Here is a 12,862-nt window from a genome sequence, read left to right as displayed (position 1 = left end):
CAGCAGACAGAAAACAAGGGCGGGGGAGTCTACACAGAAAGTTCAATACTCAAAGAGGCCTAGAAGCCTGTGGAGCCACATGAAAAGCTGGTGCCTGTCTGGGCAGGCAGGCTATCGGAGAGAGGATGGAGGAGAGGCACAGAGCCGTAATTACGCATCATCTTGTGACTGGAGTGAACGCTGCCAGGAGCCAGCATGCTGCAGTACTGAGCTGATTGCTCCCTCCAGACAAGCTGCAGAATGCCCAGAGCTGCCAAGGCAAAGCAAGTGAATCAGCAAAGGGCACGTCGGTCCCCCAGCGCCGCTGCGGTGCAGAGTTATGTCCGCATGCACCGAGACAAAAGTGTAGATGCTCCTTTGTTTATAAACACAGAGAGAACCAGCTTACTGTGGAAAGTCATTTTATTTCATTATTTCACGCACTCTGTCACAGACTATGCACTTAGACTTTCACTTTCCCCTTTGCAAATCCACAGCTTCCAGGCCTGGGAGAGATGGGGCATCATCTCTTCACTTCTCACCTGTGAGTACTCACATGCTAAGGGTGAGGGCCCTGCTGGCAGCTCGATAGGATGCACCCCCTTGTTTCCAGGATTGCTTTTAAACACCGGGAAAGAAATCCATCTGACTTGAAGGATCAGCAGTGGAGCTCAGCAGCAGCGAAACCCTGCAGCTGAGCAAGTTGGTCCTCGCCCTGTGGTTACAGGGAACAAGATGCCAATCTGGTGGGAAGCTCGTGTGAGGTAAGCTACAGCAGAACACTCCAAGGCGTTCTTGGAGCCCAGGCAGCACCCAACCAAACACACGCTCTGGGCCTCTTACAATCAATTTGTCTCTGAGCTGCTCTGCCAGGCAGGTGGCCAGGAGCTGCCCTTTCACATTCAGCTTTAGTTTCTCCCGCTCTGTGCGACAGCTTTGACTAGGAAGGAGCCTCCCTTTCGGTAAGGCAGCCCTCCGGGCCGTACATCAACACGTGTACTGCATTTAATACTGCAAGGTGCCGGTGTGAGAGACTCTGCAACGTTCTGTCTGACCCACAGGCTGGGTATGGCATTAGTGTAAGTTTCCTGCATATTTAGGCTACTCCCCCTTCCCGGCCTCTGTTGCCCTTTGTGCCTGACCCTGCTCTTGAAATCCTCCTGGTTAGAGTGTCCCTGTGACCTGCTACATCTTTGGCCTTTGCTGAGCCTGCCACTGCCAGGGCAGGTGCTGCCCGCTGCAGCAGCTGCCCGTCGGCAGCGGGCATTTGCCTCCTGAGAGCAGGCCTGAGGCTGCTCAGGGGAGGGACAAACTGAAGGGAAGAAACCACGGAAGCCATTCAAGTGACGTGGAGCAAAGTCTACGGAAGAGGCAAAAAAAGGCAGCTTCAGACTCCATTTGATACACAAATCGAGCTCAATAGCAGCGAGAAACGGCCAGAAAATATTAACTCATTAGGTTGCCAGGAAGAAGTACAAGCATTCACGTACAAAATCCCGTACACGGATATGTATGTGGCAAACTTCTCTCGAGTCAGCTCACACAGTGGCCGCCTCCTGATCGTGGCTCACCTTTCTTTTTTTGTACCCATAGTTTTGATCATTCCAAACCACGATGCTGCTCGAGACCATGGTATTGGAGTCAGCACCAAGTGAGGGGTGAGATCACACTGAAGAAATGAACTCGTGGGGAACTCCTGACAACCCAGATATTTTAATATTTTTGTTGACCTTCAAGTAATGAAAAGGGGAATTTCCCCCCCCCCAGTAGCCTATAGGCTCCGAGTCTCATCTGTCTGCTTTTAGGGTAGGAAGGTTGATATCAGAAAGGTAGTGGAGGGCAGGGAAAGGAAGAGGAGAAAAAAATAATCTGAGAACCAGAGTGAAGAGCAATTGACAGCTGACCAACACTGACTGCTGCAAAACTTACAAAACACAAAATCGTACAAAGGGAGTTTCTGCTAACCTTGTATAGACTACAGGCTTTAAGTACACACACAAACCTCAAAGTACACATCTGGCACTCTACAAAATACCAGTACCCTAAGGATTAAATAATTTAAAATGCAATGTGGCGTTATCATTGTGTAAGGAATTATATCTGACACGTTGGCTAAAACAGACGGATTGTCCGAGAAAGATGCTCCCTCCCCTCGTCTCACCAGCGCTGCTTCTGAAAAGAAAACGAGGGCTAATGACTCCCCTCTGTGGTTCCACTCTTGAAACTCATCTCGAAACTTCTCTGTCTAAGTGTGTGTGGGGGGGGGGGGAGGGACAGGTAGAGTCCTGAGAGGAAGGGAGAAGAAAAGGATTCCTGCTGCCTCCAAACTCTGCTGCTGCAGTGCCCCTCTGCATTGGCTAGGGAGGCTGGACAGCAGAGGGAAAAAAGGGGTGCTGAAGCTGGGAAAAGGCAAGTACGTTTCTGTAACAGTAGCTGTGCTGGTCTTTAGAGAGACACTGCCCCAGACTTGGGAGGATACCTTCTCTCCCCCTTTTTGAAGGCAGGAGGCCAGAAGGCTTAATGGAGGGTATAAAGTCTATTGTGGCTAGTTTAGGAGATACCAACAGCTGCCTGCCCGAAACCCATACTGCAGTCCAGCAGCAGATGGGAGGGCAGCCAAAGGGAGGATGGCCTGGCAGCAGCCCTGAACAGGAGTGGGCAGAACTGCACTACCAACAGGTCCAGACAGACAGAATGGGAAGGTGTGCCCTCACCAGCTCTCCAAGAGTAATTGTAAACTGGGAGTGCTAGAAAGTCAGCACGTGGGAATGAGGAAGGGATCGGGCGCCCTCAGTTCTGAGGTGGCTGGGAAGTAAAACACACTGAGAGCAGATGGCAAAGCCAACATATCTCTAAGTGCCAGCTTTGCAGATGCACCCTGCTATCAGCGTGTGGGGGACAACCTTGCTGATGACACCAGTTCAGTCCTGTCACCCTCACAGACTTACAGCTGGTGAGAATCTGGCTTAGGCGTGCTTACTACAGAGGCATGCGGTCTTGCTTCCAGCCCCTATAAACCAGAACAGCCATAAGCTCTTGGGGAAAAGACTAAAAAACCCCAAAACTCCCCGTTCCCATGTGTCTCCCACTGCTCCCCCATCATCAGCCTCTTTTCCTTTAGGCCAGAGACATCTAAGGAGCCGCCCCATTCTCCATTCCCAGGGCCGTTCCCACCAGCAACACCCAGCAGATCTGGCTAAGCAGGAATGGCAAGCCCTGTCCCTTCGGCCTCATCGCAATGGCCAGACCACAAAGGTTTCTTCCTCCCCTTTACCAGCTTCAGTGAGAATTGCCCATGCTGGAGGCTGTGTTGCAGGAGACAGGACTAAGCTTCCAGCCCTTACTCCTGAACTCAGCTGGCATTCTCCACGCTCTACAGTCCTAAATACTGCAGGATGACCACTATCCACTCAGAAATACAAAAAACCTGACCCTACCAAAAACATCTCGCTCAGTCTGCCCTGCATGACTGTGTCAAAAGGACAAAAAAAACCCCACAAGAGGAAAGTCAGACACTGTGGTAAAGAAACGTGGTGCAGAGTCAGACTGGAGGAAGGGAAAGGATCTCAACACAAGTCTGCTAAAATTGTTGCTGGATTTACCAGCCCAGTTCCACCTTCTTCAGACCAAAGTGAACTCGCTGCAGTAAGGATACTACAGGAGAAAGAAGTGCATAGTTTGGTTGTCGGGGTGTTTTTTTTTGGTAGACCCTTAAACATCGGCAGAATTTGTGCAAAGATCTTAAGAGCTGCAGTTTTAGCCTCTTTTCCCTAGCCAATGGGTACCTGTCTGGGCAGAGATGGTGGAAATGGACCAGTAGCACCAAGAAATTCAGTGGGAGCACCAGCTCCACAGCAGGGAAGGATAGTGAACAAACAGGAGACACGGAGAGAGGAGTGGAGGAGACGTATTTTGTAGTAACCAAAGTCCACCTTGGCTAAATCCTACCCACGCTTCCCTAGGTAAGGCCCCATTACGTCTGCAGCAAGACCTCTGGCTCTGACAGAGAGCTGTAGAGGGTATAGCCCAACTCATCCACTTCTTCGGGGGTGAGCTCTGAAAACAAGTTCACCTTGGGGTTCAGAGCACTGGGGAGGACACCTGCCTCCAAGTAACGGATCAACCCCTTCAGCGCCTGCAGGAAGCGATCGGCCAACATGTCCTGGGACCAGTCGGACTCTTCCTGCGAGAGGTGGAGGATGACATTGGTGAGCTGGCTGGCAGTGAGGTGACCCAGGGCCGGGTTTGACTTGCAGACAGCTTTTAAGATCTTCAGGCACAAGCAACGGCAGCCAGAATCGCCCTGGTCCAGGGCCCGGAGGCGAGCCGTTTCCGCCGGCCGCAGGCTCAGTCGCCATAAATTGTCATTGCGGGCCAATCGATGGGGTTTGGCCACGAGGACGACGTCGCCCAGCGTCAGCGACGGCAGGAAGTCAATGAAGAGGCGCCGGTCCGGATCGTACTGGACTTCCAGCGTCAGATCTGCCGGGGGAGCTGCCGGACGGATCACGTAATCCAAGAGAATCCCGATCGCCGGCCAGTTGATGGAGCCAGCTACAACTTTCTCAAAGGTGTCCGCTACGGATTTGGGGGAAAGGTAACCTCCCACCACACAGCGGTCCCAGTAGCTGCTCCCACGGGGAAAGTACTCTGGGTTTTCCCGACGCACCAAGTAGAAGCCAGGAATGTTCATGATCGTGTCCTCCCCGGGGATGCACGACCACAGGTTCTGCTCCAGCATCAGAGGCACGATAAGCTGGATGTGGTCAGCTGTCACTACCTTTCACAAGAGAGAAAAGTTGGTAAGAACAAGCTTTCTGTCTCCATGCTCAGTTTTATTCACCACCTTTAGATAGCCTTCTGTTCAGAGGAACCTGGAATAAGGATTCGTCTGTCTCACTCTCCTCTCTGCGCCGCATTCACAGCCTCCCTTTTGCAGAAGACATTCTGAAGGACCATTTCCCGTCGGCAGTGGGAAAACTCCAGGGTACAACCCAAGCCAGTGCTTATACGGTTGTGTACTATTTAGAGACCTTTAAATACCATACCTTCCTGTGTGACCTGATCTAGGTGGATCAGGGGGGGTTGGACTGGATGGTCTCCAAAGGTCCCTTCCAACCCCTGCCATTCTATGATTCTATGAAATACTTCAGGACTCGACATGGCCTGAGTATAGATGAATCATTTTGCCTCCTATGGCTCTAAGTCCACTCCTTGGATGCGAGACGCGGCTGGCCCAGGGCACAGCGGCACCACATGGTAATTTAAAACAGGAGGCAGAGTATTAAGTTTCTAGACAAGCTTAAATTGACATAGCTTAATTATCCCATGCTACAACTAGGTACTGCCTTTGCCGGCTGGGAAAAGGCCGTTAAAGATCCCTTTTCACCAACGTGATTAAGACCCCAGACCTAAGTTTCGCTGGACATTCGACACGCCATGCCAGACCTCTGATTCAAACAAAAAAGCGTGCCTCTGAATCACTCACTATAGCCATGGGCATCTTGCCATCAGGGAGACATGCAGCAGGGACTGCTGTCCAATCCACGTCTGTCATGCATTAAAAAAAACCAAAAGAGAGTAGGGAAGACCTAGATGAATACACAGCAGTTCTAAGGGAGTGTTATGTCTTTGGAAGGAGACAGAAGGGAGACAGAGAGAGAAAAAGGAGGTCTACCGGAGGAATGGCAAGAACAACACAGCTGAAGTGATGGGCAGAGGGGAAGGAAAGAAGGGCTGAGATAATCCGGAGAAATAAAGCAGTGAAAAGCAAACGCTCTGCAGACATGTCAGACCCTTTCAAACCAAAGCCATGCGCCGCGTGGGAAAGGCGGCAGCAGGAGTTGTCAGGAGGCAGCACGGCCCAGAGGGAAGCCCGCAACGCCCCCGCTGGCCGGCCCGCCCGGCAGCTGCTGGCCTTTACCTGCAGGTCATCGTAGAGGCTGCCACTGAGGTACATGTCGCGCAGGGGCATGTCGGGCAGCTTGGCGCGCAGGAAGCTGCGCAGCTCGGCGCAGATGTCCACGGCCGCCTGCTTGGCGCGGGCCTGCTCCGATGCAGGGATGGCCACCTTCCGCCGGTAATAGGCAAACAGCTTCTCCTGCAGGGACAGACGGAGGCGGGATTTCTTCAGCTCCATTTGGCTCCTCTTGGCGGGCGGCTTGGGCTTGGTGGGTCGGAAGAAGTCTGTGGGATGAAGGAAAAGGGTTGGTTGCACGCAGAGTTTCACGGTCAGGTCAAAATCCGCAGCCTCCTTGGTCTCAAAAAGCTCTCAGCAGGCATTTTGCACGCTTTGTCACAGAATCACAGAATGGCAGGGGTTGGGAGGGACCTTTAGAGATCATCTAGTCCAACTCCCCTGCAGAAGCAGGTCCACCTAGATCAGGTCACACAGGAACACATCAGGCGGGTCTTGAAGACCTCCAAGGAAGGAGCCTCCACAAGACAGGTGCTGAGAACATTCACATGATGCTACCACAAGCATCAAACCGGAGGAAAATGAGTTGCTAGATTTGGCATTTAGCCAGAACACGACTGACACCACACAGAAGGAAGTAATTTTAATGGCTATGTGGGCAGTATCTCAGTTCAATTCCATCACAAGTTCAGCAATGTTGCCAGTCACCCACGCTTCGGCTGGGACAGAGTTAATTTTCTTCCTGGTAGCTGCTACAGGGCTGTGTTTTGGGTTTGTGCTGACAACAGTGCTGATAACACGGGGATGTTTTGGTTACTGCTGAGCGGTGCTTGCACAGCACTAAGGCCTTTTCTGCTTCTCACCCTGCCCTGCCAGTGAGGAGGCTGGGAGAGCACAAGAAGATGGGAGGGAGCAGGGCCAGGACAGCTGATCCACATAAGTCACAGGGTTATTCCATAGCATAGACCACCATTACCAGTACAATATAAAGTGAGAGGTGGTCAGTGCATGGTGAGCAACTGCTCTGGGCATAATTTGTCTGCGGGTTTTTCCCTTTTTTTCCCCATAGGTTTTATCTCTCTTGTTTTTTTGTTGTATTCCTTTTCATTACAATTATTACTAAGAATGTGTATTTTGTTATTACCATTGCTACTTTTAGGTTTTATGTAATTTTAATTAGTAAACAGCTCTTATCTAGAGGAGACTGAGGGGGGAATCTCATTAATATTTACAAACATCAAAATGGTGGGTGTCAGGAGGTTGGGACATCCCTTTTTTCGATGGCATCTAGCAACAGGACAAGGGGTAATGGGATGAAGCTGGAACACAAAAAGTTCGATTTAAACATAGGAAAAAACTCACTGTTGAGATGAGGGAGCCCTGGCACAGGCTGCCCAGGGCGGGTGCAGAGTCTCCTTCCTTGGAGGTCTTCAAGACCCGCCTGGACATGTTCCTACATGACCCAATCTAGGTGGACCTGCTTCTGCAGGGCGGTTGGACTGGATGATCTCTAGAAGTCCCTTACACCCCCTGTCACTCTGTGATTACATCTCAACCATCAGTTGGGTTTTTTTCCTGATTCTCCTCCCCGTGCCATGGGGTGGGTGGGCAGGCGTGAGCGAGCAGCTGCGTTGTGCTTCATTGCTGGCTGTTTTTAAATCACAACGTCAGTTCAGTGGGGATAAAACATTCCTGAACAACTATCATGATCTCATTAAGCTTTTAAAGATATATTATAAGAGATTTTCACAAATGATCAGCAAATCCCAGTCTCGACCAGGGCAGGAGATAAGAGAAGGTCATGCCACCTGGAAAAGGAATAGTTATTAGGAGTCTGATGAGCACTAATCAGGATGGCAACTGGATGACTCCTGGGGCCAGTAGAGCTGAGACAATCATAGCCTCAATTAAAACCTCCCTCAAACTTTCACTGGCCAAAGAGCAGAGAGCATATTTAGGCACAACACAACACTTTTCGCTGCCCCCTGCATTACTAACCAATATCTAACCTGTAGACATTTTAAGCTCCTTTTTTTCCCCACTGGTTTTCAGAAGAAATATGTCAGTGCTCCCTGTCTGTCTTGTAGACTTCTCTCAAGGTGGACCAAGAGTTTCAGAAGTTATCAGTGAGAACTTAGGATGAATTACACACCTAAGAGAGGTTTGGAAGGGCTGCAGCACTGCCCGGTGCAGAAGAAACCCCGACCGGGGTCAGTTAAGACAACCAGATGTTGCACATTTGCTTGGCAACAGGCAGAAGGACTGACCGAGCTGCACACAGACCCATCTCATCCAGCCTCAGCTGCTGCTTTCTCCCACTGGGGGCTTTTGGACAGATGAGAGTTTCTGTGTGAAAAGGAAACAGCCCACAAAACCTCAGGGAACTAGACTTTGTTGGTTCTTCCTGAAAAATCTCGTTTTTCCCATCTTGAGTTTTAATTTGCATGACAAAGTCAAGAACGTAAGACACCATCATCAATGGTTTTATTCCTCAGTTCCCATCTTTGGAGATTCCAGTCAAATGATCTAGACCTCATTTAACACAGCTGCCTAGTTAGTTAATGTTTCCCCAGCAGAAAAGCCATTGCCACCCTGAAGGTGATGCTCTTGCAGAAATTCTGGAAACTGAATGAAAAGCTTGATCCTGGTTTTTACTTTATCTACAACTCTAAACGTCCTGAAGTGACATGGGATAGGAAATAAAGCTGGTGAGAGAAAAACCCAACCAAACACATCTAACAAACACCGATGGACTCTAAATTACTTATTACAATCCACTCAAAAAGAAAACTGAAGGTCACATTTTATAGCCTGGTAAAGACTAACTCAGTGATAAAAACTAAGCAGGCAAACAGTGTTAAAGAACTTAGTACAAAAACAGTAGAAATAATGTAGGAAATACTGTTACAAATTGCTAGTAGATTCACAATTTGAATGTTCCCCTCTTAAAAAGACACAAACTGGAATGGTCCAAGGAAAGGCAACAAAGAACTTGAAAGGAATTGAATGGTTTTTTACCAGGAAAAGTTGTAGAGATATGTATTCAGCTTGAAAGAGAAAAGACAGAGGGAAAATATATCTTAAGAGGATTGAGTCATGACAGAAATTGAGAATGCAAATAGATGACTGTTATTCACTAGCTCCCAATCTGTCTTCCAGTTTTTGAAGTTACCAATAGACTTGCTCAAAATAAAAACATCAAGAGGGACAGGGAACTGCTGGAGAGAGTCCAGTGTAGGGCCACCAAGATGATCAGGGAACTGGAGCACCTTCCTTATGAGGAAAGGCTGCGGGAACTGGGGCTGTTTAGTCTGGAGAAGAGACTGAGGGGGAACCTTATCAGTGCTTATAAATCCCTAAAGAGTGGATGTTGAGAGGATGAGGATAGTCTTTTTTCTGAAGTGTCCAGAAAAATTCCACTTAAAGACAAGGGAAAACTTCTTTGCTGTTGAGGTGAGGGAGCCCTGGCCCAGGCTGCCCAGGGAGGGTGTGGTGCCTCCTGCTCTGGAGGTTTCCAAACCCGCCTGAATGCGTTCCTGTACGATCTTATCGAGGGGAACCTGTTTTAGCAGGGGGCTGGACTTGATGAGCTCTAGAGGTGCCTTCCAACCCCTGCCATTCTGTGATTGTGTGAAAATCCTGGCTTAGGCAGAGTATTGCCGTTCCTGCGTCCCTTTAGACGAATGCAGCGTTTACGCATGGAGATGATTCTGCAATGCATCAGTATCATCCTGCTCCTTACCTGTGTCTGCGGCCGAGGGATCCGTGGGGAGGGTCTGCAGGGAGCGGCTGAGGTTGGTCTTCATGTCCTGGCTCAGCAAGCGGGAGGAGGAGCCCAGCCAGTTCGGCTCTTCCCAGCTTCTCTTTCCCGACTGGCTCAAGCGAGTGGGGCTGCTGGGAGCACTGATGGCTCGGTCGTACATCTAAAGCAACACAACCAGACACAGCTTTTTAGCCGTTCAGTGCCCGCCCTCCCCAGGCCTGCACCTCCCCCAGCCCAGCGCCAGCACCGCGTGGGGCTGTGCCCGGCTGACCCACTCACCCGCTTGACGGCGAGCGTGGCGATGCCCAGCATGGCCGCGCCGCCCACGCCCAGCACCAGCCGCGCGTTGGACAGCACGAAGTCGATGGCTGTGCCGATGCCATTGTCGTCCTTCTTGCCCTTGCGCTGCCCAGCGCCCGCCATCGCACCTGCAACGGGGCCGCACCATCACACACACACGGTCACTCCCTCCTCCTCCAGCCTCCGCTCACGGCTCCTGCAGCAACTCTCTCCCTCTGCTCGAGCAGCTGCTTATTCCCAGGCACGCCACAACAGGACTGATGACAGGACAAGGGGCAATGGGTACAAGCTGGAGCATAAGAGCTTCCAAAGAAACACATGGAAGAACTTCACTGTTCAGGTGAGGGAGCACTGGCACAGGCTGCCCAGATGGGTTGTGGATTCTCCTCTGGAGACATTCAAAACCCACCTGGATGAGCTCCTGTGTGACCTACTCTAGGTGGCCCTGCTCTGGCAGGGGGGTTGGACTACATGATTTTTCGAGGCCCCTTCCAACCTTTAAGATTCTGTGATTCTGTGACTGAGCTTTGCAGTAGCATTTTATTGATTCGAGCTCTGCTTATGACCTGAAGAAAGACATCCCAAGTTTGATGCGGGCCTTCTAGTCCTTGAAGTGAGTTTACATATGCAATCACCCAGTGCTTTCTTAAAGAGCAAGTAATCACACAATCACAGAATGGCAGGGGTTGGAAGGAACCTCTTGAGATCATCCAGTCCAAGCCCCTGCTGAAGCAGGTTCACCTCGACCCGAGTAAAACTGTGTATGTTTTACTTCAGCAATATTTTGCCAACAAAATCCTGCATATAATGTAAAATTCGACAACCATTCAGGTATTTTCTTTTTAATTTGTGCTTCTCAATCAAAGAACAGCTTTTTTAATACCAATTGATAGTGTTACTCTCAAACCAAGGCATGTAATCTTGCCCACAGACAGGGAGATGCAGGGATGTTCCACTCCTTGTCTGTCACAAACCAGAACCTTAACTAGAGTTGGCAGGCAGTATCTAGAGCATCCACTCCCTGAGCCATTCTTGGACAGTGGCTGGTCCCAGATACTTCACAGTTGCCCGAGAATCTACAGCAGAGACCACAAGACACCACAAAGTGCTCCCTCACAGAGAAATAGTTTTTCCTTATGTATAAATGGAACTTTTTGTGTTCCAGCTTCATCCCATTGCCCCTGTCCTGTCACTGGATACAACAGAAAAAAGTGATGCCCCAACCTCCTGACATCCACCATCTAGAAGTTTCTAAATATTCTCTGGAGGTTTCCAAACCCGCCTGGACACGTTCCTGTGTGACCTGATGGAGGTGAACCTGCTTTAGCAGAGGGCTGGACTGGATGATCTCTAGAGGTCCCTTCCAACCCCTGCCATTCTGTGATTGCATTAACTGGACATTTATTCCTGCCCTCAGGGCTGGTGGGTTTGACTCATACAAGTCATGTGCAATATGAACATTGATATTTTCTTACACACGCACTTTTGATTCTTCCAATTCTCAACTTGATCTTGATAATTTAAAGAGCCTCCCTGGCCAAGCATGTGTTTAAATCCCTTTTGCCAGTGCTGTACTCGTAGCTGGATCTACAATGCACCTATGTGTAGACACCAGGCAACTGTTCCAACCTGACTCAAGACCTGTTTTCTAGGTTCAGAGCCAACCTGACTTGGGTGGTTTAAAAACTACCTGTAGGTTTGCCTAAGGCCAGGCTACAATTTCAGAAGGACTCTTCATGCCTTGATGAACCAGGAACCCAGCCACTTCTCATCCCTAGGCAGAAAAAAACCCCTCATTTTCACAAAGCTGACGACAGTAGTAGCATTAAGAAGGTGGTTGTAGTAGTGTAAATGACCTACCTGTGGCCTAATGCATTTGTAATGAGAACAGGAGAGTTCTCCTGGTGTGCCTGTGGGAGGACTTTGCAGACTTGTTCAAGAAAGCGGTGGACAGGGAGCATGAATCATCTCTTTTGGCTGGCGAGGGGATTTTGGAAAGAAGGAGAAAATAGTGTGGGCAAAAGGAGATGCAGGGGATGTTTAAACCAGGCCTCCGAGTTTGCTCTGCAGGAAAACTTGCCCCTTCTCCAACTGCCTCTCCTTGTCTTCCAGCCGCTGCAGCCCTTGGTTCCTGCGGAACTCGCGGCGGATGGAAGCGAGGTAGAAATCCCGGTCAGTGTAGCGCAGCCCGCGGCCCTGGCGCAGCAGAGCCCGGTAGAGGGTCAGGACAGCCTCGCGGGACCAGGCGGCCATGGGAGACGGGTGAGCGGGCGGGCGGCAGACCTAGAGAGAGGTCGCGGAGTGAGCGGTGCGGGTCAGCTCTCCTCTCCCCGAGGGACGCGCCTGCCGCCGCCTCCCCCTCCCCGCTTGGTCCCACCGACCGCCGCGGCCCGGGAAGGGACGGGGCGGCGGTAACAGGGGCTCTCAGGGAGCCGCTCCGGGGCCGCCCGCTCCCCGCCGGGGTCCCGCATCGCACTCACCGGGAAGGACCGGGCCGGGGAAGGGAAGGGGTGCGCTGTGGGCCCCTCAATGCAGCCGCTGCCCTCCGGCGGACGCGAACCGCGCCGCCGCCTCCCTCCCGCCGCCGCTCCCGGGGTCACCCGGCAACATGGCCGATCCGCTTCCGGGTCGCGACCCCACAAAGCCCCCGCCAATGGCAGAGCGAGTTGGCCGGGGCTCCCACCGGCCCTTCGGCGGGAGGACTTCCGGCGCCTGTCTCCCCCTAGCGGCGGGGCGCCGGTCGCAGCGCGCGCGCCAACGGCCGCTCGCTGCCGTGCCGGGAGGCTGCCCCCTGCTGGCGGGGACGGGCACCGCCGCCACCGGGCCCGGGGGAGGCTGGGGAACGCACCCCGACTGGCTGCGGGCAACGGCGGAGCGGGGCAGGAGGCGGGCGGGACTCGCAC

At 51.6% G+C, this 12,862-nt stretch overlaps 2 protein-coding genes across 3 annotated transcripts; both read right to left on the bottom strand.

Annotated features, from left to right (window-relative positions):
* Positions 1–384: 384 nt before the first annotated feature.
* MIEF1 (mitochondrial elongation factor 1) lies at positions 385–11,906 on the bottom strand. 2 transcript variants are annotated; one of them, XM_062012800.1, is made up of 5 exons: positions 11,820–11,906; positions 9,939–10,087; positions 9,639–9,819; positions 5,903–6,165; positions 385–4,759 (listed from the first exon to the last, which is right to left on the bottom strand). In XM_062012800.1, exons 2-5 carry the CDS (start codon positions 10,080–10,082, stop codon positions 3,953–3,955), a joined length of 1,395 nt encoding a protein of 464 aa, XP_061868784.1. In that variant the 5' UTR covers positions 10,083–10,087; positions 11,820–11,906; the 3' UTR covers positions 385–3,952. The 2 variants fall into 2 exon arrangements, with proteins under 2 accessions (XP_061868784.1, XP_061868794.1); XM_062012810.1 differs by lacking the exon at positions 11,820–11,906 and adding an exon at positions 11,650–11,732.
* A 90-nt stretch (positions 11,907–11,996) lies between these two features.
* On the bottom strand, positions 11,997–12,643 carry LOC133627427 (mitochondrial ribosome and complex I assembly factor AltMIEF1). Its single transcript, XM_062012823.1, has 2 exons — positions 12,440–12,643; positions 11,997–12,242 (listed from the first exon to the last, which is right to left on the bottom strand). The coding sequence occupies exon 2, from the start codon at positions 12,210–12,212 to the stop codon at positions 12,000–12,002; it is 213 nt and encodes a 70-aa protein (XP_061868807.1). The 5' UTR covers positions 12,213–12,242; positions 12,440–12,643; the 3' UTR covers positions 11,997–11,999.
* Between the last annotated feature and the right edge of the window lie 219 nt (positions 12,644–12,862).

This window comes from Colius striatus, chromosome 1 (genome assembly GCF_028858725.1).
Source record: "Colius striatus isolate bColStr4 chromosome 1, bColStr4.1.hap1, whole genome shotgun sequence".
In the NCBI taxonomy this organism is placed as follows: domain Eukaryota; kingdom Metazoa; phylum Chordata; class Aves; order Coliiformes; family Coliidae; genus Colius; species Colius striatus.
Note: the sequence above shows the minus strand (reverse complement) of the source record. Positions and strands in the feature narration are given on the sequence as shown.